General features: G+C 36.4%; 1 protein-coding gene across 2 annotated transcripts in view; it reads right to left on the reverse strand.

Annotated features, from left to right (window-relative positions):
* STK3 (serine/threonine kinase 3) overlaps positions 1 to 26,321 on the reverse strand; it is a 134,511-nt gene continuing 108,190 nt past the window's right edge. For both annotated transcript variants that reach the window (XM_031591054.2, XM_090137831.1), the window contains exon 11: positions 1 to 3,753. In XM_031591054.2, coding sequence (XP_031446914.1) covers positions 3,595 to 3,753 — 159 coding nt within the window. In that variant the 3' untranslated portion in view covers positions 1 to 3,594. The remainder of the gene's footprint in view (positions 3,754 to 26,321) is intronic.

Here is a 26,321-nt window from a genome sequence, read left to right on the forward strand (position 1 = left end):
TTATGTTACAAAGTCTTTTTAATTAGCTTTATACCCATGAATACAATTAAAAGGAAAATGTAACCTTCATCACATCACATTGATAAAACAACATGCACACAAAGTGCCTTACAGAATTTGTGCAGAATACATTCCATTTAGAAGCACCAATGCATGTCAATGGTGACTAATGTTACCTCATGGACTTGTGCACTGATACATTATTCATTTACCATCAACCACTTTCATACTGAGAAGCTCAACATACTGTGCAGGTGGACACAGAAGCAGCCCGAGCCACTGCACCCTCTCCTCTGAAAATACCTGGGCAAATACAGGCAAGCTGTTATTTACTGGTGATACAGCTATATAAATGAACATTAATGATTACTAGTGACATTAGCTTTAGTTAGAATGAACAACAAGACCACATTATACCTGAAAAATTCACTTTTATTACAAATGTTTAGTAAAAGGCAATTATTTTTCAAAACTATTTCTCTTTTTCTTCCTAAACCTAAACAGACAAAATCAGATGCAAATAAGAAACCACTTGGTTAAAATCTTACTGAAGGTTACCTTGTCAGTAGTTCTACCAGATTTTCTGCAAATCTCGCCTTTAAAATGCCGTAGTTACTGCACTATCTGCTTTCCTTTATGGAGATGCTCATCCTGCGGTAGAGATGTGCAGCCGTTAGCACGGATGGTTTGATTCATTTGGACAAACAGAAGAAAGGAAAAATAAGTTGTAATCATCTCTTAATATAAAACCTATTTCTACAGATTATGCTTGCACTTAATTTAGAGTCTGGAATGCTAGCTTCTGGAACCAAAGACAGGTTTCACACTGTCCCAGAAGGGCAACATGAATATCTTCATAGTCATTGCTGGAAGAATTCTTTGGTCACAAACTGCTGATACCTACCCAGTTTAAAGTGTTTCAAAAGCCATTTTTCCACTTCTATTAAGTGGCTTGCTTCATTTAATTTTTTTATTCCGTGACTTTTAGATTTTCCTTCTGCATGTGTGTATGCTCATGTGCTAAGTTCACACAAATTGCTTCTATTCAGAAGATCAGGAGTGAAGAGAGGATGTCCCTTATCTTCTGATACCTTTCAGATGTCAGACTGCAGCACCTCTAGTCTAAAACAGCCTTTTACTGGAGTCCCTCTGGAGAGTTAATTCATATTTAGCGCGCTACATTAAAAAGCTTTCAGGATACATGAGATATGAAAATTCTGATCATTATGTTACACTGTAAATTATACTGCAAAGACATTATTCAAAATCAAAGCCCTTTTTTGGTGGGAAAAGTTTTAGAGAGTAAGGGAAAAGAAAGCTGCTAATGATGAAGGCAAGAGTGTCTGGACACTCTGCTTAAAAGGAACACCAACAAAAGGCAAGTTACATTCCTCTCCTGATGGTTTAAATAATCTTGTTCTATATTTCTACATACAGATATGCATTTATATACACACACACATGCATATAGACACACACACACACCAGAAATTTGAGAAATTAGGAATGAATTTTAAATAAGAATCAAACTAATGGGGGAGGTGTTTGCTGCAGTTATTTTCTGCTGCATTAGGATTATAATCTAATGGTACAGTGATATGATTATACACTTTTTTACTTTACATCATTTCATTGTATAAATGTGAGGCATAAGATTACACGGTGCATTTATCTTACCTAAAGTAATTTTTATGGATCTTCTTTGTTCTTGCTTCTTTAGAAGGGATGGTCGTTATTTTAAGAAATATAAAAAGAGTTGAGGGTAAGGATGTTCTAACAATCATAATTAAAATTTATTTGACTTTGGGGTTTACAGATCAGAGTGTGGCATGCACGCAAACACACACAGAATGACAATGACAACAATGGCTGTAATGCAGCTCAAAACCAAATTCTGGTCCCAGCACGGCCGTAATATGCTGATATTGTAAAATCTTTTGTTTTCCTTTTGCTTCAAATTTTAAGATATAATGTACCATTTCCAAAATCTGCACTGTTCCATCTAAATGGTCCACAAACGATGACAGTAAATGTTAAGAGGTATGAGATGATTACTAATTTCCAGAAAACATTCAACAGAAGATGCCCGTACAGTAGTCACCATTAAAAGCTTAACAGCTGGAGGTTGAAAGTAAAGACCTTTTCAGTTGTATTGTTTAAAGAAGTATGACTATCACAGTAAAGTTAATTATAAAAAGATAACAATTGTAAAGATTGCAACAGAGAACCTAGTAGATTGTTCAGAAAGTGAATCACATTTTTGGCTAAGTCTGAAATAGCTTTTGCAATGTTGTAAATTCTACGTATTAGATATTACACAATATAAATCAGACAGAAGAAGCTGTAAAAAGATACTAAAAGCTTGGTCCTGCATTTCTGGTTTCCCAAAATCTACCTCAGAAGACTACAGGAATTTTGTATGTTTAGTGATTGCAGGACAGAACCCTCAGAGATCTGCAATACCTTGCTTCATTTCAGTACTTACATTATATATAAGTATTCAATTGATATTCTTTGGCTTTTAAATTACTATCCCTTAATATCTATAATGTGAAACCAAACCAAACCCAAACCACTAATAACTCCCCTCTTCCCTCAAAATAGTGCTAAAAAATTAAATGAACTAAAAAACATATCCAGTATGTGTAAAGTGTAGCTGTTACTTCATTATAAAACTAGGATATAACTACGGTGCAAAACAGGAAGGTGATACTGGTCAGAATTGCAATAGCAATTGGAAATTTACACTGCAGGAGTGACTGCAAGCATTGCTTCTCCTGAATAATAGAAAAATCAAAACCAATTAGGCACTTGTTTTCTTGTTTAATGAGAGACCATTCTGTGTGCGTAAAAATGACAGAAATATTCTCTAAAAGAATGCTCTCTAGTGTAACAATTGTATTGCTCAACTGCAGCCACAATCCTTCATTCAGGAGAGCAGAAAAACATGTGCTTATTATTTCCTTTATGCTTAAAATTCTGTTGATAGGAATGGACTGAACACATGTTCAAGTGCTGTCCTGAACTGGGATGCTTGCTGAAATTGGAGTATTAAAAGATAATATAGTGGTGAGCTTCTTTTCATTCTACTACAATACTAACTTCATCTAGTCTAGCTCTTCTCTCCACAATATTATCAAATACTTCCTAATTAAAAAAAAAAAAAAACAAGCATAAAATAAATAGGATAATCAAAGATTACACAATAAATATGCTACTAAGTGGGAGGAAAAGTATATTGCAACATAAGGCTCTGTAGTGTTGTACAATCAAGAAATAGTTCCAGGTGCCCCACAACTCACCTCCTAATGTACAACACAAAGTTACCACAATACACCTGAAAAAGACTGGGAAGTAACAGACCAAACTTCTATTACATTAAACGTTTGAAAATTTAACAAGTGGTAATGTGTTTCACTCCCTTTGCAGAACACCACGTGTTCTTTCACTGCTCCAATTGTCATTGCTTGTGAAGGAAAAATGAAAAGATTGTTTGTTTGTTTTTTTAAGCTCTCACAATAAAATTCCTTCAGACCTACAAAATTACCAGTGTCCACACTGACTCATAGCATTATCTCTGAAAGTAAAACAAACTCAGAAATTTTGTTGTCTCCTCTTTTTGGCATCCATCGCATCCAGGATGGGTTGCCTCTTTGCAGTGTACCTCTGACGAAGTTCTTCAATTTCTCGTTCCATCATAGGGTCCAAAGCCTTTAATCTCATCTGTAGTTCTTCTAAACTTAGATTCTTCAACTGCAAAAAGGACAAAACAAGCAAACAAAAAACACAGAAGAAGATTACAAACTATTTATAAGCAATATGAAAACCATCACTTTTCATAACCCTTTAGTTTACAGTTGCAGTGTGTTTTTACATACCCTGTGTGTACATATATAAATTACTGTTTATATAGACAGAAGCTCCACAGTAAGTAACAGCATATGAAAACACACACACACACATTCAGCACAGTTAATAAAAATAAAAACAATTTAAAAAATCCCTTTGAACACCCTGTAATTAGACTGCAAATAAATACAGGCCTAGGATTAAACTCCCTAGGCTGAAAATAAACGCACGCCATAGTACACAAGATTATATTCACACACATAAATTACACTGGCTAATCAAATATTTCTTACCGAATTCAGTCTCTCACAGAAGCCTTAAGAAACAGACAAGTGCTGTAAGAAACAATCTGAGAGATATTTAGAGGTACCCTCTGACCAGAGTGACAAGACACCTGTACTCCTGAACAGACTGCTGCCAGAACTAGTCAAGGCATCTGCCAGCAAGGTGCTTAAATAACACAAAATAATTTCCTGAATTCATGGGAGGGAATTACCTTTTACCACGCTCTTTTCTTTCTAAAAATGTTTTCTCACAGTGTTAAAAGAGTTCATTACATTTCATTTGTTAAGAGCGATGGGTCACACAAAAAGTATGCAAGCAAAGGCCAGGGTCCCGGCAGGCAGTGGGGCACATCAGGTATCAATGCCCCATCTGCTCTTGCAGGGAGGATCCACTGTTGAAATGCCTTCCATTGGTTGCCCTATGTAATTCTTTCCCGGGAAAGTCCAGTGCCTTTCTTCATTTCTCTCTCTTGCTGGAACTGCCTGTGTGTCCATTACTTTTCACACAGTGTGATAAATATCAACAGATTTCAAAGATGTTAGGAAAGGGACGATCTATACTGTGTTTGCAAACATGCTGGCATTGCAAACAAGCATATCACCTAACTCAGGAGGAAAAAAAAAATACATTTTCTGAATCAACCTACTAATGAGTCAATGCTTAGTTTATGAATCTAGAGCACTTTTCCATCAGCACCGTCTGATCTGCTTTCCCTGAGGAATGAAAATACTACTTTTGATCTTTATTTTTATCAGCATCTGAGGCATATAAATTAGCAACACATATTGCTACATACAGTCCAAACCCCAGCACTATGATTTCTACTGATACACTACACCATACATAGTAAACAAATAACTTAAATGCATAACCAAGATGGAGTGAAGAGCAGAAATGCATAGAAGAGCACATAGAAAAAGATGCCTATTTTCATTCAATGCTGTTTCAATGATAAAGATTTCTAAGAAGGTCAGAATTAAAGTCAGCAGTCAAAATATCCCCAGGACCAGAGACCCTCAGAGCAGCATCAGCTTCAGAAACCCCATAACCAATGTCTGTCTCTGCTGAGGACAAATGGCACCTTTTGCATCTTAGGAAGGAAGAAGTTGCCTCCACTCAGTTTATGGCATTTCTCCCACCTGATAAATGTAAAAAGGATGGGGGAAAGGAATCATCATTCTTCAGTCACCAAGACTCTTAGAGAAAAACTTCCTTCAGTTTTCAGAGAAAGAAAAGACTTTAAAAAAAAAAAAAAAAAAACCAACCTCTTTCTTTTTCAGTCCATTGGTAAATATTACTAGCATATTACAGAAACTTTTCAGAGAAGATGTTCTCTAGATGAGCGAATTTGCAGTACTATCAGAAGATACAACAGCACTGATTCCCCTCTTTAACTGGTTCTTAGCAGTAGAGATGAGAGAAGCAAAAAAACCACTGTTTTTAGCACATCTGAGAAATGTGTTTGTGGCTCCATGGACTAGCAAGTGGACCAAGACAAGCACCATCAATGACCACTCGTGTGAGTTTTCTGTGAAAAATGACACTGATGAAGTCTTGTGTCTACTTAAGGCCAGCTTGGGCAACCATTTACTCCCTCTGAATCACCACTGCAGACATCAAGTGTAAACTGCATGTAACAGATTCAAGCTTATGTGATCACATAACTATTCTGCACAAAAAAAAAACAATTTAAAAAAAAAATAAATTGTCAGAGAATAATGCGATGGCTGAGTTTTTATTTAAATTTTAGTCAAGAAACAGAGCCAGCAAATGGAATTAAATATTCTTAAAGGATCACAGACAGCTGCGCTGGAAATTAAAATACAAAGAGAATGAATTTTTAAATCCAGAGAATAAGAATCTTTCAGGATGATCTCAGTCATGTCACCCAGGGGACATGGGAAACTGCAGTGCTCATCTGTATGAACGGATGATGCTTGGGACACACAGAGGAAGCAAATAACAGAAAAAAGGGAAATTAAGAATCTGAAAACAGAGTTATGAATCTCATCCATCTGACATCAGATGCTAGATTAGACAGTAATGGTCAGAGAGCTCTATGTACTATAGAAAACCACTTAATCACGTTGAAATGCTGCAGCTCACTCTAGGAAGTGTTTCTGTGCAACACACGTATATCTCCTCATTCAGAATGTTTGCTTCTTGACTTTTCTCTGTGCCATGGATATTTTTTCGTGAACCCTAAAGACTGCAGAAGCCCAAGCACTGATTGCAACAGCAAATATATTAAATGAGATGCACAGAAACAATTCAAACAGGAAGTGTAATTATTCCTATGCAATTTATTCCCATGCATGATGAATATTTTGATTCAGTTTCTTAAAGCGATAGAGCTTGGCACTCTCGTGCATTCCATTTGTAAAGAGTTCACAATTTAAACTGCCATAGCTAATTTCCCATGTGCCTTGTTGAAAGAAGGGCTACCAACACAAATGGGAAATTCTCTGCAAGCAACCAGAATTCAAACAGGTTTTAAATGATACTTTGATAGCATTTTACAAGCTGCAAAAACAGTGGTTCTGTAATCAAGCTATTATTTGTCTGACGGTGACAGTTTAATCTCTGCCACTCCAAACAAGAGAATCAATCACATTCTTTCTGAGCTCAGATGCTCACAATCAGATGACAATCAGTGTCAAGATGGTTTAGCCCCAAGGCAGAGGCAGGCTTCAGCGAATGGAGCATCTGCAAGGTGCATGGGAACACTCGTCTTCACTGATACCCTTCAGATACCAAAGCATATCTTTCTAATCCTGCAGCTGAACTATTATTTTCTAGGAAAAGGCAACACAACCATTCACTGCACGCTCTCTTCTAAGTAAACAGAAGTGAGGAAACCTGGTATAGCTCATCTCGAACTTTTACCAAATGGGACACCCATCATTTGCCTCCTCCTGGTTCACTTTTCAACCTACTCATTACAGGGTAAGCAACTTCTCCAAAAAAGCTGAGTGCAAAAGTTAAAAAGCAGCAGAACAGATTCAGAATTGTTAGCAACCTTCTTTTAATTTGATCACCTTCATTACAGAGAACTGAAGTTGGGATACAGCAACAATCAAGAGTCTGGGAAAGTTCCAGGCACATCCACAAGCTGTGATCAAACCACAGATGAGAGCTACTGAGTCTCCAGAGAAAGGTACATTCCCTGGTGTGAAGCTGGCAGGGACCACACCTAATCACAGTTATCTGGGTTTTTAAGAAGCACTGATAAGCTCTGCAGCTGAAGAAAAAATAATCCAGTGCTATAATGCAAGATAGAAGATTCATTGGAATATTTTCTATGCAGAAAACATTCTCATTCTGGTCAACACCGACTTCAGGCTGTTTGTTTTCTATTACATCTTCAAACAGTGACATAGAAGGAATTCTTCCTCCCATGCTGATGCAGTCATCTCTCAGAACTAAACCCCAGCAAGGGAAGGGTAACAGTTTCTACCTTTTTCAGTTTGAGTGTATCTCAGATCAGCTACATTTGGATTGTTATGTTCAGCAAGACAAATAATTACTTGCAGTCAATATTCCTGCCTGCAGGAGGACCCACACCGTACCTTATATATTTTGTTTGCAACCCTGATCAGACCATATTGACAAAGATTCGAGCCAGAACATGCAACTGGAAAATATATAGGCATTCATGTCTACAGACCAGAAATCTTTATTGATAAGCTGAGAAGGAAGGAGATAACACACAATCATATGTGGACCTTCAAAGGTCATCAAGACAAGCGGTGCAATGTGAATCCTAACTACCTGTGTCCAGCACAGGAGTCAGGAGGAAGGAAATGTATCTGAGATACTTGGCGGTGCTTGCAGTCCATGAATTGCAGAGAAGGGGTCTGGAAAAGAATCTGGAACTCGTTAGCTGGTCTTGGCCAGCACACATCTGTAGCCATCCAAACTTTTCAGGGGGCGAAATCCAAAGTTTGGGTGGAGGTAGCACACTACAGTCTTAATCCACCCTTGACAGCTAACAGAGGTAAATAAAAGCTCTAGGCCTGTGATGTTTTCAATATGATAAAATTAGATTTCATTAGTAATTCCATAATGCATGAATTACCATTGCAAAAGTCCATTCTATCAAACTAAATTATGGAATACTGCCATTAAGCTGGTGCAATGAAAACAAGCAAATGCATTTTCGGGGTTTAAACCGTTAAGAAAATACATATTTGATCAAAAAATAATTTGTATCAAGTTTGTTGTATTTACTTGAAAAAAACAAATTCTTCCTAGCAACTGCTTAAACACATCTTACAGATGCAACATGCCTTAATAGAAGCCTTTGATTAAAAAAATATGGATTGCTAATACTGTATTCTGAGTCATCTATTTTCCCATCTGCTAGTAATTCCTACAATATGAACTATCAACAGAATAGCTAACAACAACAATTTTCTATGGCAATTGCAAGAGTGGGTTGCCTATAGCACTTTCTAAGATTTAACCAGTGCATGCCTTGGATTGCTCTGTGTTGTTAGTGGCCTCGGGTAAAAGAAACTTTCTCTCCACTGTAGCCTTTCCTTTACTTTTGCTGAGCAGTTTTCTTCTCTCTTACTGAATGAGACCCACTGATGATTTTAAAATCCTTTGTACTAATATAACAAGTTAGACTTGAGTCAGGATCCCTGAGTCAAAAGGTGGGCCTTCTTGGCGAATTTTTCCAGTCTATAAAGTTCATACCCAAACCCCAAAAGCTCACCTATGTAGTAGTTTTCTTATCCTTGCATGCAAAGGAATATGTCACAGTTGCTGTTATGTGCTCAGCAGCAGCTCTCCCCTCCTTGCTGTACTGGTCAGGCTGCATGTCAGAGCTCTGACCCGCTGTCATCCCTACCCCTGCTGTCACTGGAGGAGGCAAATCACTCACAAGCAAACCAACTATAACAGAGAGTAGAGCAAAAGCAATTATTTCTGTATGTTAGGGAGCTGGTTTCCGTGTTGCAAAACACAAAATACGAGGCTATACAAATATAAAAAAGATCTCAATTACTACTGTTGCTTTTGGGAGAAAAGAACTAGGAACGTAAAATTTCAAAACCTAAACTTCATTCCACAGGACTACTTTATGCACTGGGAGGGGTAAAACAAGCACATAGAATTAAGAGAAAATTAAACCAAGACAACTTCGCTTACTTTTAAGAAGTCCTTTTAGGAATAAAATATTATATATCAATGTTCAATTATTAATTCCTATCTTTACTACTCAAACCTCCACTGTTCATACATTAAAACTGTATATTGTTTTCAAAACACAAAGCTCAATCTCCCCTACTATCATCATTTTTCAGCTTCTGAAGACTTTTCTCAGCTTCAGACAGTATTACATATGAATAGCAAACCACCAAGAGAAAAAAAAAAAAAAAAGGAGTTTTCTATAGCTTTAAAGCATACTATGATTTGCATACTACCCAGGGCTTTTCCTCTTCGCACATTAAGCACTGCCAATCCTAAAATTCAAAAATTATGAGCTGGGTCCTTCATCTTTATTAAACTACCATGAAAAACTAGATTCCTAAAACAACAGTTTTAGGTCTGTCTACCTCTCTTTTTATTTCTGAGCTAGAATTTAAATGTTTCTGCTTAGAAATTGCAAAGATTAAAATGTTCAGGGGAAAAAAACCCACCAATCTAAGAACTTAAAGCTTTTATGAGTTATACTGACTACAGGAACTGAAATCTACAGAAAAGCACAAATCATCATGAAGAGTTGTGTAAAAATCAATGATATTACAACTCTTGCATACTGCAATTTTCCACAGTTCCTGACAACACCAGTCAAGTAGCATGTGTTTATGCTTGATCATATCGTAAGCAGCTCAAACATAATTCACACTGCTTTTACTACAGAATATGATGTTCATGTGGTTGGATTATAATAATTTTCACTAAAAGGGGTAAAACATAAAAAGCAACTGAACAGAGGTAAATAAACTGAAAGCCATGTGCCCCAGAAAACTGGTAGCTCAAAAATGTTCGTTGATAAGTAACTGTGTGACCATTTTCTCAGTATCTGATAATAAAAATTTAACTTTAGAAGTGTACAAAAGGAAAAAAAAAACAAAAAAAACAGCAACTTTTATTCCGTTTCTTTTTGCCTCTGTCACTTAGAGATCTGTACTGTAACATTATACACTTACAAGAGAATCTACTGAAGCACGACACTGTAATTTGCTATTGTCCTTTCTTCAGAATTGCACCATCCATCACAGACATTTTTCAAAATGACTTTTAAGAGTATCACAGGCAAATACCTTGCCATTTAAAATGCCTCAGAGAAGATTTTGGCTTTCTTTAAGTACTCTGATTTTCTTTATCAGGCATGTAAAGCTACAGTTAGCCATGAAAAAAACAGTGAATGTTTAATGGAGTTCCCAACAGAATAGGTAATCTAAAGCTTAGGAAAAGCCCTCCATCTGGGTATCCACTGTGCTATTTAAACTGAGCTGCAAATACATCCACACAGTGAGGAGAACAGAGCAGCTACCACACCAGATCTGAAAATATACAGGATCTCTCCTCTGCCCTTATTGCTTAAACAAAAAAAAAACAACCAACAGCAAAAAAACCAAACCTATGAAAAAATAGTTTTTCAGATATAATCCACATAGATACACAGCTTTAAAACAAAAATGAATTACATAACTGGAGTTTTTAGTGTACTAATTACGTAGTAACTAAAAGCATTTTATTCATATTAATGTGTAGATCTCCAGGGCAAGCAGTTTGTCTTTCATAATTAGTTCTCTCATAATCAGCACGCTTAAGGTTGTAAGAACTACATGTCCCATTTCAGCAAACTGCAGTTATCATTCACCTATATAAATGCAAATATTACTCCATATGTTTTTTTCAACACAAACTGGCACTGTCTCCTTGCCATTTCATTTCTCCATGAGAGAATCGCTTATACAATGGTCAAAAAACAAGATTTTTGCATCTTTTTAAAGTTCTACTAATCTACATGCAAGTACAAGCTGTATTAACTACTGACATACAAATGATTTGGGATCTGTTTCTTTACCTGAATTAATCCAGGTAAGATGTCTAAGTATAATAAAGGTAAAATAATAAAACAATAAAGATGTACCATTTTTGCTAAAATGTTTGGTAGATGCAAATTTATATTTGGGAGTACAATTAAAAGCATAAATAATATGAAATAGAAGTTTTGAAGTTAAAAAGAAAACAGTACCAAATCAAACAAATTAATGCAATACATAATGAGTAATGTATAGCAAGTTTACATAATAGCTCAATTCAATATTATATTTAAAAGAAAAACTGAAGTTCCTTGAATAATCAGGATCTCTGTATGGCATACAAGATATATCCATGCAGAAGTTAACCACAGACACAAAGAAGAGTTTAACCTGAAGAGGTAGGAGAGTTTCTAAACCTTAACCTCAGTGTCCTGGTGAAAGACAGTACACGTGAATCTGAAACTTCTTAGAAATACAGAGTGTTCATAGCGCAAACTACAGCAAAAACAAAACCAGCAAAACTAGATTTTCTAGACAGGAAAAAGTTTGTGGGGGGCAGCATTTCCCCAGCCCAAAACGCACACACAAATTCTTATTTTATTTGCTGAGGAACCTTGAATTATATTCTTTACAGGAAAGAAAAATCATTTTAGTTTAAAACAGCCTATTCAGAATTCTATGAAAATTCTATTTTATTTTATTTTATTCTATTCTAGGAAAATAACATATCACCTTCAATAAATGGGAGAATGATAGACATACTGCTTGTTGGTTTTTATTTCAAGCAGAAAGCATTCTAGCAGGCACGTGCAACAGCGTATAGCTTTCAACCACTTCTGGTACGAAATGAACAGGAAAAAATCTACAGTCCAAAAACCAGAAAGGGCAGATGCTGAATGCAGCAACTAGACAAAGCCAGGGCTAAGCAGAGAAACGTAACTGAGCTGTTAGTCACAGCAGAGAGAAACGAGACTCCTGCTGCACAAAAGTCACATAGGTTAAGGCCTGGGGATGGGGCCAAGGGAGAAGAGGACAGCCGGGCCTTGCTGAGGGAGCACCACCATGGCTGCTGCACAGGGAGCTGAGGCAACTGGGGGGCAAGGCTCAGTCCCAGCCCCCTGCCATGTAATGACAGCTCCCATGTCAGGGAAAATGATCAAAACAGCTCTGAAACTTTCTTACCATCTTCAAGAACTGAGATTTGTGGAATATCTCTTTAGAATTTAAGGGATACTTTAATTCTCCCTAACAACGTCACTGTTTCACTGACGTCTTATCTACAAATCAGCCAGACACTGAAGTTTCTGCAGCTTCACCAACATGTTCAGTTCTTCTTTTGATGAAATGCACCAGCTCTGCATTGAATTATTGAACTAAAAATTAATCAAAGAACCACTGATTACCACATAATCTTCAGCCAACCTGGGGAAATGCATATTGCAAAGCTCTGAATGTAGTACAGCTACTGTTTTCCTTCTAATCTAATTCTAATCTGGACTAAACTATAACTAAAATAAGTTAATGAATACAGAAAGTGATAGCCAATCAAATAATACTACTTAGCTTGCAGCTTTTAAATAACACACAGTATCTTTTCCTGCAAAGACAGGTTACATGCTACTCACACTACAAGTAATGTACTAAGAAATATCCTATAAGAAATATAAGAAGACTAAGAACAAGATAATAATTAAAACACATGAATTGAAAGGCCCACATACTAAAGTACAACTAGCAGCAACAGTAAATAATAAAAAAGCCATGAGCATCTTAATGAATAAGAAAAGCAGGCAATCCCAACACTGATTCTAATTCTAACCTCTAAAAGAGACTATTCTACAAAAATAATACACCTCGTGAAAAGGATAATGCTTACTCCATGCAGAAACCCCATTTATTTATTACACAAGATTCAATGACTCAGTGGCATATTCACTTACAGAGTCCAGAACTGCCAAAATAATTTGCCAGATAAATATTTATTATCAAATATTTTGCCTATGACTCAAACATGCATGTGATTAAGCCAAAAACTAGCTTCTTACCTGCACAGTATTATCTCCTAGGAAGATCCAAAGCATTCAATCTACACACTTTGAGCATTAGTTTGTTTATTCAGTTTTTTTTTAAATTATAAATGTAAAGATATAGTTGTAGCTTATTACGATGAAGGAAAAGCATTAGACAGAGCTAACCTCAGTGCAAACAGGTACCATGGAAGCTTTTGTGACAGCACTGTCAATTAATACCAGTTGCAGTTCTGGCATTCACTACTCCATGTTCACATTTCTAGAGTGAATTACATCAGCTACAGAGCCCACAGCTACGGAATGGTCTGAGCTCTGTAAACCCTGTACACATACGATGTGACTCCAGTTTTGGTAAGAATACTTCTGGTCTCTCTACTCCCTGCTGGTTTTTCACTTCATTTACTGATTGTTTACATTCTGATATGTTTCACTTTTCTAGACTTAAATTAGTCAAGAAAAATAAAAAATCACTGTACTGTAGCAGTAAAGAAAAATAATTATAAAATTCTAATCATTGCATGATGTATCAATAGCAAAAAGCTGCACAAACTGCATTTGATTTCGAGGTGGCTGCAACTTCAAATCTAAATCCTTATCCTGAAAAGCCCTGTTGGGAGTATAATCTAGGTTTTATAATTGATGTAGCATTCATAATCTGGAAACAGAAGTAAAACTAAGGGCATTATCTACATTATTTTCAACTGTAAGAGCAGGAAATAATGAAGAGTTCCTATTATGCTCAAACTTGCTCCAAACAATCTATCTACCTCATTCCCAGGCCACACAAAAAGCATCAGGAAAACACGAGCCGGGCAAATGCATTCCTCCAATGCAAGGTGTTAGTACTCAGAAAAAATCTGGGCTCGGTTCAGTCAGTTGTTATGCAGCTTATCTTTAAATGAAATTATGTTTCACAACTGCACATTCAAAAACAATTAAAAGCCAAATAGAATTTAATTTCAATTTACAGTGTCTTGTAAATACAATTCCGTTGTTAAGACCATTTTCAGAGTAGTGCTTTTCCAAAGTAAAGACCAAATTACCAATGTCGACGCTATTAAATGCTTTTGCAATTTATTTAAAATTCATCAGCCAGTTTTTTGCTTACAGCACACTTATTCCTCAGTTTGAATGGCATAGTGCAAAGACACAAAACTGAACAGAGACAAGGTACAAGTTAATGGGTTTGATCATCTATTAAGTATCATTGTTTAGAGTTTGTCAGAAGAAGAGTGTGTGAAAAAGCCCTCTTCACCAGCAGGATCTAATGCATATGCATGAATACAAATGCAAAGAAACACAGGGTGAGCTGTCAAACAGACTGCCTATATGTTCCAAACCTTCTGAGTTACACATGAATTTACCAACACAGGGATTCCTTCTTGATACAGTTACTGCATGTATCAGGACACACCACTGAAAAAAGTCCTGCTCTCAGGAAAACACATGAATACACGCTACATATTCCTGAACTGATGCTAATGAAAATCAACTTATGTTGCAGAATGATGCAATTAAAAAAAAAACATGTATTTTAAAAATGTTAACATCCTTCACAAGTAGGAAACATCACCATATTGAGCAGTTTAAAAACTAGTGTTAATGTGCAGCAATTACAATTGAAATTACACATACCATATACTTTATGATAATACACAACACTGTAAGAAGAAAATCAATATCAGATTATATTTACAAAAAAATTTGGTTTATTACAGGTGAATACTAAATTCATCAAAGGCCTTGTTAGAAGGCAAAATGAATGCAAGTAATGACTTCTAAATATTTTAAAATCTCAAATAGATCAAGAGAGATTTTAAAGTAGCAACGTAGCACAATGTATAGAAAAACCTGAGTATCTGGTTCATCAGTTCCTTTTTTTCTAAATATGTAATTTGATTATAGCATTTTCAAACTTTACTTATTTATACAGATATTGGCTCCTTGCAGTCCTCAACCATTTCCATCTCAAACCACTTTCCTCTTTCCTACACAAGCAACTTTTCTTGCTTTAAACAAAATCTTCTGTCATTTTTGACATTAATATCTCCAAACATCAGCCATCCTGGGAGCTTGTCTTTAAGCATATGATGGTTTGTATCACACAGGGAAACCTAGTTATGAACTGAACACCTATTAACCTGGTTGTTATCAAGTTGCTTATCAATTTAATATCATGCAATATTTTAAAAGTAGCAATGTCACTTGAAAACTGACATATTTGCTATTTATTGTTGCTATAACAACCACAGAAAATTGTATAAGAAAATACCAAGCAATAAAGGATGAAACACCATAGAAACAGATAAGAATAGAACGAGTTGTGTCAGCACTGGCCTGAAGGAAAATTTTACACACAAACAAGTTTGTAGATAGAATTATAAAAAGCTGGAGAAACAGAAAAGGGCAGTTAAGGTGGGGAAATAAAAAAGGTAGTTATATGGAATATTAACAACATTCTCCAACAGGGATTACATGCAGATTACATGAAATCTCTGTGTGAAAACTAAAACGCATTAAATGAAAAATTTTGAGAAAACATCCAGCAGAGATAATGATACAAACTCATTTCGAATACATATTTCAAACCTCTTGCTTATAATAATACTGCTGCAGTGTCATGCTATATAAATAGCCCTCAAAACCAGAACACAGTAATAGCTACCTACATTGCTGCCAGTTCTACATAGTTTTCTAAAATTCCCTCCAGCAGAAGGAACTAGCAATTGATTTAGGAAGTTACGAAGGAATTCAAATGTGGAGATCTATTTTCCTGTAGGTCAACCCACTACTGCACTGTATAATGAATGTAAACATGAAATGATATCATTTCATCTCTGCTCCTCACCTTTCCAATGACCTTTCAGAGAAAACATCCCGGAGCCTGAATTTTGTTTGGCATGGAAATCATACAGGCTGGATAATACGATATTCCTACCTACAAGCAGAACACCTTTAATGTATTATTTCACTGAAAGCAAAAAGAAAAGTTAAATAGATATCTCTACACCAAAGCTAGTATCAATACAAGGGCCATTAAAAATCAAAGTTTTAGGTCCAGCAGAAGAAATAATACATTTACAGCTCTTTCTTTAATGAATCTACAAAGCCGAAATTGAACTTCTGTCTAGTAAATCTTCTCTTTGGATGTTATCCACTGACTTGTATTAAGAGCATAATCAAGACATAAACACTTATTCTTCACATCTCTCTTGTTTCAAAGAAGGACAAAAAAGCAGATGGTATTAAAACGCAGCTGAAACCAAAGACGATAAATTTAAACTTGATTCAACAGACACATGGAAACCATTACATAAAGAAGGGAATTCTTCCATAAAAAGTTAGTTCAGGTGAGATGTAACTGAACCACAGACAGGAATCTTAACAGAAAGGACTGCCCTGATTTGCTGATTTTAAAACAGTAGTAGAATTGGGGACCAAACAGAAAAATAAACCAAAACAGAGTAAGGAAGTAGCTTCATTTTACACTTAATCTGACCTAATGACAGGAGGTAGCCAAAAGGGTCATTCCTACTGTGTGAAACCCTCAGGCTGCTGCCTGTCTTCTTACATGGGATTCACCAACTCACAGTTGTGGGTGAGCAGGGAGGGAGAGGAGAGAGGATGCAGGAAGGGGAGGCTGATGTTTGCTGTGCAAGCCTAACCAGCTTACCTTGCTAGGCATCTGTCTGCTCTGATCAGCATGGGTCAAGTCACAGAACTAGATGGTGCCCTTTTCTGCCGACCCCTCTCATCCTCTAATACACCTCCCACATGACTGAGGGTACAGTGCCCCACATTGATCCATGCTTCCAAGCTGTAGCAGAGAAGGTCAACCCACTGGCAGGCCAGAGAAAACTCAGAACCACAGCCCACATCTCAGCACAGACATAAGACTGCAAACGTCTTCTCGGACACTAATTATTTTATATAGGAAACTTGTAGCAAATCAACTTCAAGATCTCCACATTTGCTGAATTTGGACAAAAAGGTTCCAAAGTTATCAAGACAAACAGCGCAGTCATCTAAGTCTCATTTTGTCAGGAAACAGACCAGAAATAATACAAAGCCAGATTGCAAAAGATTTTTCTCTGAGCAGGGTAATTAAAAATTAGAAACACCAGCATGATTAAATGTTAGCAGAACACATATAGTAAAACTGAGTATCGCATTTTGGGTAAGTATAGGTTTGGGAGGTAATCATAAATACCTAAAAAGGACGGTCATGCTTTCACGACAAAGTGAATCAAATTGATTTTATACATTACAACTACTAAAGAATTAATTGTATAATTTTTTTCCCCGAAGTTCTGTCAAGTGGATTGGTAGTTTCCTCAAATTCAGTCTGCAAGTAATTCAAATGCAGTGGGGGGGACCCTGCAGGAGGGGTGTGAGAATCAGAACTGAAGCTTTTTTCTCTTTCTGGCATTCACATCCCTTCAGAAGAAACACGGAGATGGTGTATTCTCACCACATTTTAGGATTCATGTATTTGACAACATACAAGACAACAGAGTAAGAAGACTGCCCTACCTATACCAAAAATGGCAAGGGATCTCAGAACCAATCAACCTCTAAGTGAAAATCTAATACAAGCAGGCAAAGCTTTTGTACCTACTACTTAAAGGGTAAACTACTTCAGAAATACATTTTTAAATGCTAGATGCAAACAGTCAATGCTGTGGTACGATTATTAGACATCAGCAATGGATTGTACAATGCATGCTTTTGGAAACAGTATTTTAAAATACTGTCTTAGAAAACTATTGCAATAATTTCATAAGTTTTTGTGTATCTTGATAATATAAACTAAAACTATCACAAAAAAATGGTAAGGGAATAAAGGCTTGTTTTATCCTCTACATAATGTTAATCTTCTCACATTACAAAAAGAAACGTAAATTATGCCTTAGCAGTGGATGTAAATGGGGATCCATTCAAGCACTGCAGTTGCCCTGCAGTTGCCATCCAACAATATATTTAAAAACATATCTTAACTCATCACATGTATTTCTAAAAAGTTTTTGCACCTGTGAAGTAGCAGAAATATGGTCTTTATAGAAAAAGCTTACGGTGTCACTGGCAGTCCACTGACAGTCCGTCCTTTGTGTTGCTGCAGTGTTATCGCTAAGTCCTGCCTTGCTTTGATTTAACTCAGGCAGCCCATTGCTTAATTTGGAAGCATTCAAAAGCTCTCAGAAAAGCGCTTAGGGACTTGGCATGTCTTCTCACTGCTGTACAAAAGCACCACTTTGTTTCTGCATTTTCATCAGAGCTATCACAAGAATTGTAGACACCGCTGTTCATACACTGCTTTCAAATTTGTGATGGTTTTGTCAATCTTAACACTTCAACAAAACTTTAATTAAAAGTATTTCAGAGAGAATATTGCTATTTCACTTTATGCAATTTATTTGGCTTGATTACTTAAAACAATACAACTAATTTGAAGAAAAGCTTACATTACAATCACAGCGTGATTAGGGAACATTTCACCAGAAAGTGAATGTTAAGCAATTCTCTGTCCTATTAATTAAAAGGCATTTGTGGACTTACTGAATACAGGAGAAAAAAACAACAAAAAAAAATAATCTGCAGGTACTACCAAATAAGCTACTGTATAGCCTACAAAAACTTTCCCAATAGTGTATCTTGATTCTGAAGTAATTTCACTTTTTACAAGTAATGACTAAAACACTTCATACAGTTACTTCACACTATGAAGCACATCACACAGAAGTCAAAAGATGTCATTAAAATGCCATGTGAGGACTATTCACAGCCTAAACTGGCAAACCCACACCAGCAATGAAGATGAGGAGTCTATGCAAGGCCATTCAAAGCAGCATGTGGGCCAGGACCATGAAATGAGTCCCAGCCATAGCTGAGCCATAATGTAGATGGCTTTTAAAGGAACAAGTCTGAAGCAGAATCAAATTGTATTTAGATTTCCTGCATCACATCAGCATGACACACTCGTTAATTTAAAGGATTCAAATAATTTCAGGTGACTGCTTTGAAAATTTCAAAAGCATACCAAGTCTGAGATGGTTACTGTCAATGACAAAGCCCTAACCGAGCATGTTTCAAGTTTGACCTTTACATACATAGACTTGGAAGGAAAATATCATTTCTTAACATAAGCCATACATAGATAAAAGCTGAAAGCCCTTCTACACTCAGACATGAAGTCACTTAATATTTTTAAACAAGAATAAAGAAATAGAAAAGAATTCTTTGCAAGTAAAGACAGGAAGCTGTCTGTAAATGATTCCTATGATTGTACATCAAGATATGAACTTCTTAACACATCAGTGTCAGCATGAAACTTCCTACTTGCAACATCTATAAAAATGATTACACGCCTCAAGGTATCATCACTAAGTAATTATGAACAAAACAAGAGAAGCAACAAAATATTTTATAAGAATTTACATGAAATTAAAACCATGTTAAACGTGATCTGCAAGTTAACAAATGATTTACTAACCTCCTGAGATGTGTTCTGTAGATCTCCCTAAATTGATTTAAAGTCCTGCTGTATTTACAGGACTCTCTTGCCTTTTTCCCAAGTACACGTGCATTCACAGAAATAACAAAGCAGCATTTTTACTCTGTATTGTTTTCCATAAAATCAACATATTTTTTTCTGTTGTACAACCATTGGAGCAAGCACTCCCTTAGAGAATGCATCAAGAATGAATAATCTGCTGAGAAATATGTAAGACATTACTCATATATAAAAATGTATATCCCATGTCTGTGAATGTATCAAACACAGCAATTCCAGTTCAATTTTACCCAAGGTTAGTTGTGATCCTAGACTGCTTGGCACCAAGTACCATTTATTTAGATGAGTACAATCCAACCCAAGCACGAAGCTTCCTGGCACAGTCAGCTAAAAAATAAAAATAAAAATATTAAAACATATGGACAAGCCAGCCAGCTTTCACTTAAATACCTGACACTTACTCAACTGATAACCACCTGCATACAAAGTCCTTCACAGCTTTAAAATGACTTCCTTCTTTCTGTTTTTTCCTTTGAAAGAATAAAATATTTTTCAAGCTATTTCCCATCATATCAAGTACAAACATGCTTTCATTTAACTTCAGGAATGGAATGTGTCTTATTTTGATCTTTCACCTTTGTTCAGTTAGAGAAATTTGTATTGTTGGTAATAAGAGGAAAACCAGATCTTACTTAAAATAAGATTTATGCTATGTTTTTGTATATTCTCAGGGACACTGCATTCCAAATTGATAATTACTTACATTTTCTTTCTTTCTTTCTTAAAAAAAAAAAAAAAAAGCAAATATGTTTTTAATGTAGTCAGTCCTGCAATGACAGCTGGCAGGATCACCAGCCTCCTGAGTCAGTAGTATCATACATCAGGCATTCATTTTAATTGTTAGCTGGAAAACTTACTATATATCCCATAAATCATGATCTGGTAACAGACAGGGATGTCTGCTTTAGCAGGGTGGTTGGACTCAATGATCTCCTGAGGTCTTTTCCAACCCCTGCGACTCTATGTTCGCATGACTCTGGCACTAACACTTTTATAAAAGGAGTGCATGTTCTCAGAAAGGGAATATGGGAGCTATGCAGTTACAGACTCTATACGTAGTTACTCCAGTGCCTTGTTGGATCCTAGTACAGAATAGGATGGTTGGGCATGTTAACACATAGAATCATAGAATGACCTGGGTTGAAAAGGACCACAATGATCATCTAGTTTCAACCCCCCTGCCATGTGCAGGGTCGCCAACCACCAGGCCAGGCTGCCCAGAGCCACATCCAGCCTGGCCTTGAATGCCTCCAGGGATGGGGCATCCACAGCCTTCTTGGGCAACCTGTTCCAGTGGGTCACCACCCTCTGTGTGAAAAACTTCCTCCTAATATCTAACCTAAACTTCCCCTGATAAATACATATACACACTTCAAAATGGACACACAGAGGGACTGTGCCAGTGTTCAGTGCTATACAACCCTTGGGGCCAAAGAGGAGTGCTGACAGCTGATGAAGTTGACCATCAATTACAGTAGCTAAGGCATATGCTGCAGCCTGCTCCAGCACCACACAACCCAGGTACACCTGATCATCTTTGTGTTTCTTTTTGTAATGGGACTTTGCCAATGTCAGCTGCTTTGTTTTGCAAATCAAGAGCAGGTTTATGAGAAACCAGGGCAATAGTTTGGCTGTAGGTTTCAAGAAATGAATACTTTTGCAAATCCAAAATTGTTAGGAAAATCTGCAAAAAAAAAACCAAAAACGAACACTTTAGAGTAGAAAACAAGATTAATGAAAAAAATGTGGGCATCAGGAAAAAAGAATTAGTTGTATGGCAGTAAACAAGGGGAAGGCAAGAAGAAAAATAAATATATATTTATAAACATAGGTGTTAATCTGACATGAAAATAATCCCATACATCATTACATTCCCATAACTGCAACTGAAGCAGCCCAAGAATATTATGGCAATCCTTACTCCCCACCTGGGAAGAGGCCTGAGTTCTAAAATGAATAACAAAATTAAACAAGATTACAAGTTGTTCTCTCATGCTGACCCACACTCTTGACAATTTCTGGGCCTGTTACATTTCCGGTGTTATCTATACGGAATGACAAATGACAAAAGTAACATCCCAATTATTTTGGTTGAGCTTTCTGAAATTTCTCTCAGAATTCCCTACTCCTAGTGGTCCTTCTAAGGCATCTCTCCCCAATTCCTGGTTGCTTTTAAGCAGAGAAAAGTTGTTGATACAAACTGTTAAGAGTTTGTAACCAAGTACATTAGAGTTCTAAAGAAAACGTGCAACTCTCAATCATCTAGTTTTTATGATTTCAACCACATAGGATACTCAAAATACAGAGATTCATGAAAGCTAAGTATAGGCCTTTCTTGCTTTATCTGAATTTGGTGAGGCCAATGTATAGTAGCTCCAAGTGACTGATTTCAGCGGACTTCATTTTCTGAAACTACCACCAGCATCTCCAGTGCAATTTTCCAAAAAAATTCCTTGTTACTTTGGTAAATACTAGCTTAAAATTTATGTACCTCTGTAGCTTGGGACTACTTTTAATTATGAAGACAAATTTAAGGGGTGTTATGTGCAGATATGAAATCCAAGAAACATACAGTACTATCTGTGTCTTTGACTTTCCCAAAAATAAACAAGGCACAATAGTGAGAAGCACAGAAGTCTGGCTGGGTCAGAAATACAGAAGCAACGAAGATCATCACTGGTAAATCAATTCTGCCCCCATTAGCATTTGGTTACTGTGTGGTAAATGCAAGTTTCCACCACTGTACTATACAGAGCAGTTACCAAGCAAGAAATTCAACCCATCAACACAAAAGTCCTCTCAAGTATGATTTCTACCACTTTGAGTCACTTGCTTGGTACTGTGGCTATCAGTGGAAGTACACCTTACTAACATTTTGCAGAGTGCCTCATAGACTCTCCTCCTAATACCTTTCTTTCTTTCTTTCTTTCTTTCTTTCTCTCTTTTTCTCTTTCTTTCTTCCTTTCTCTCTAAATCTATGCCACAGAATTATGTATCATATACATTTTATCTCCACCCAAATTCAGCGCTATGGGAATGTATTTCTGTGCTACAGGTACTTTTGTAAAAATCTGTGAGTAGTTTAATTTAAAAGCCATGGACAGCAACCTAAAGCAATTTTTAACCATGCAAAATGTTTTATAAATACTTCCATGTGCGCTGTTCATCTGGAGTCTCACTAGAGACGAATAATGACCTTGTATTTTGTTCTCATTTACTCTGAATTAGCCAAACCTTGTGTTTTTAATTATACACTTAATACACCTGGCATGGTCTAATTACAGAAAACAAAACATCATTTAAACAAAAGGTGACCTTGAACTCAGTCTATCAAAATACCAGTTAACTTCAAGTTTTCAGTTTTTAACAAACTGCCAAGACATGCAATAGCAATTTTCCAAATGCGATCATTTGCTTTTGGTGCAACAGACCTACTGCATTAGGAAACATCTGTACGTACTCTTTATGGCTTTCTTCATTATTAATGCAAATCCCTCTTAGATTTCAATCGTGCAATAAACAGTTCTATAGGTAAACACTAAATTCACACTACTGATATTTTTAATGTGTTAGAGTGTACTAAATCTAGATTTGACAACCAGCAGCCTGATGGAGCTGAAGCTACGTTTTTCAGGAACTAGGGACTTTGCACGAGCAGTGCAACCACGAACAAAGGGAACATGAAGCTGTAGCAATGAAAATACAATGCAGAAAAGGCAAAGGGCTTTGACACAAGAAATTATTTTAAAAGGCGTGTTTATTTTAAGCACATTAGTTATCCTGCTGCTGTAATGTGGTTACTTACATGCCTGAAATTGAGTATGTGCTTAAATTTCTTCTTCAGTTGTGTTGAGTTTTAGTGACAACTTGTTTTTATAAGAATGATTCAGTGAATGATCTTCACATATTTGATGCATGTTTTTTACTCCTATTTGTGAATAAGTAATGCTAAGAAATTAGGCATAGCATATTTAATAAAGCACCTGGGATTTCAAGTAAACAGAATATAATTCCTACACAAAATTAAATAAAGCATACAATTTCTGTAACATAACCAGACCACATATCATTTTATGTTACAGCTTTTTTTGACATTACAAATTCACTTTAGTACAAGAATAACTTCAGTATACGTTCTCCTCAAAAGAATCCTAGTAATTTCCTTATACCTATGACTTTGGTCATCACTGCAATCCTAATCATTCCCACATCAATGAGCCAGAGCACTGTAAGTACAGTGCATTTGAGGTAAGCAATATTAATAACAATATGAGGAAAAGGATGAATTAAAACATAAGCACGCTCATCAAAGATCTACCTAACTGTGGCAAATTCATAAACAGCTGACTTTACAAACACATAATCTCAGAATATTCCTATGTTCTGTATCACTGAGTGTTGCATGCTTCTAAAAAAGAATACTTCACTAGGGGTTCAGAAACTGTCTGTTCAATGTTGACATTGTTTCAGCATAACAACAAACTACCATCACCACTCAACACACAACATTCTGAACATAAGTGACAAAGAAAGTGTTTTGCACAAGCAGTAGATTTGAATGGGTAGATGTTTTCTCTAAAAAAAAGATTTTTAATCCATTTTTCAGTTATACAAATTCATGTGAAAGCACATTAAACGAACAAGCAGATCTATTCAAGGCTATCATGAATGTTAACAAGCATCACTTTATTAGGCTAACAAAACAAGGAGAATAGTTACTTAAGAGGGAAAGAACCCCAAGCTTTTAACATCCAATAGATGGAATTTAATACAAAGAGAAAACAGTAGGAAAAGATTTTATAATATACGTCATTTATGCAATAGACGTTGATTAAGTAATGAAATACATTACTTTTAATTTACCTGAACTGCAACAGCAACTAAACCAAGATTGCATTACACAGCACTTTCCGAACTGCTGAGAGCGGGACACAGCCTAAGATAAGCTTATCACAAAGCAGGAAATCCTTTGAAAGTGAAAATAAGATACACTGCAATGAGGAATATTCACACCTTACAGAAGACCTGATGTTAAAACTCCTGCATCTTATGGTAGCTCTGCTGTGAACTCATCTTGGAAACACTTTCTGTCTTTACGGGCTGAAGATAACAGAACATGTCAATTTTTGTTTTGTAAAAGGTAACAAGCCCATGAACAAATTCTTAGATCTGAATCCTTTTCACTGTCTGTCAACCAAATGGTCCCTGCCAGTGCAATTACACTGATTTAGCCATACCAAAAACTATGCTGATGCTGAAACATAGGCTAGGCCAAGCACACAGACACTGCACCCAGTGAAGCACACAAGTGGCTGGATCTAGAACCTCTCTCCTCAGGAGAAGAACTTTCCCTTCCCTACCCCTGCTTAACTATCGCTCCCAATTATCTTTTGTTCAGCCAACACCCCGACGTGACCCAGTTAGACAGCACAACAAATTTCAAAAGGTTGACAACCTTGAGGCATTTCTGTTTAATTTATTAAGATTTCTTCTGTCGTTTTGTATGCTGAAAACTTCCAACTGAACGTATAATGGAATATGTTGTTCAATAAAGACAAGTTTCCCTATAAGCCACAATATTTGAAGCTTACAATTGTCTGTTTTACACAAACTGTGCTATTTATACACCATGAAAACCATTTGTCAGAAGTTGAGTCTTTCATTCCCATAAGACCTGGCACAGATATTGTAATTTGGAAAGAAAATGAGTGCTGTCAAACAACTCTAGTGATGCAGCCTGGAGTGTTACTTCAGCACAGAGGAATAAAATCAGAACCGGCCGTTAAATAGATAAGCTGGAGAAAACTCCTTGAGACCACGCAGGACAACACGTTAATAAAAACAGAAAGAGTGCTTTCCTAATAAATAAATAAATAAATAAATAAATACATAAAATAAAAAATACCACCTATCCACTATCACAACAAAGGCAAATTAATATAATCTTTGTGTTCAATTAAATCTGATCCAAATAAACTGACAGTATTTAATCTTCGACAGTATTTCGTCTTTGAATTGTTCAAAGCACATGGTTAATCATTTCTATAGCTGGAATGACAACACAATAAACTTGTCAAAATATTGCAAGAAGGCAAATCTGTGGTAAAAATCAGAACACAATCCTAAGAATCATCCCGGAACTTTTTTTACATTTTCGAGTCAAGACGCCTCATCTCTGGAGGCATTCAAGGCCAGGCTGGATGTGGCTCTGGGCAGCCTGGTCTGGTGGTTGGTGACCCTGCACATGGCAGGGGGGTTGAAACCAGATGAGCATTGTGGTCCTTTTCAACCCAGGCCGTTCTACGACTCTATAATTCTACGACACATTCCAAAAAGTCTTAAGGCTGTTTCCTTATTGTGGCATTCATATTTCCAGTAATGAACTTAATTAACCTTCCTTAATATATTGTACAGTAAAAGATACTTCCTTCTTTCAAGCCCTTAATACCAGCCATAAGACATCACAGTGTAATCCATTCACTCCTACAAACTGCTGGATTACATGAATGAAATACTGAAGATAATGGCTGCATCTCCACTTTGTACACTACAGAACTATTTTAATAACCCTGGCAGTATCCCTGA

Source organism: Phasianus colchicus, chromosome 3 (assembly GCF_987193195.1).
Source record: "Phasianus colchicus chromosome 3, bPhaCol1.hap1.1, whole genome shotgun sequence".
Taxonomy (NCBI): Eukaryota; Metazoa; Chordata; class Aves; order Galliformes; family Phasianidae; genus Phasianus; species Phasianus colchicus.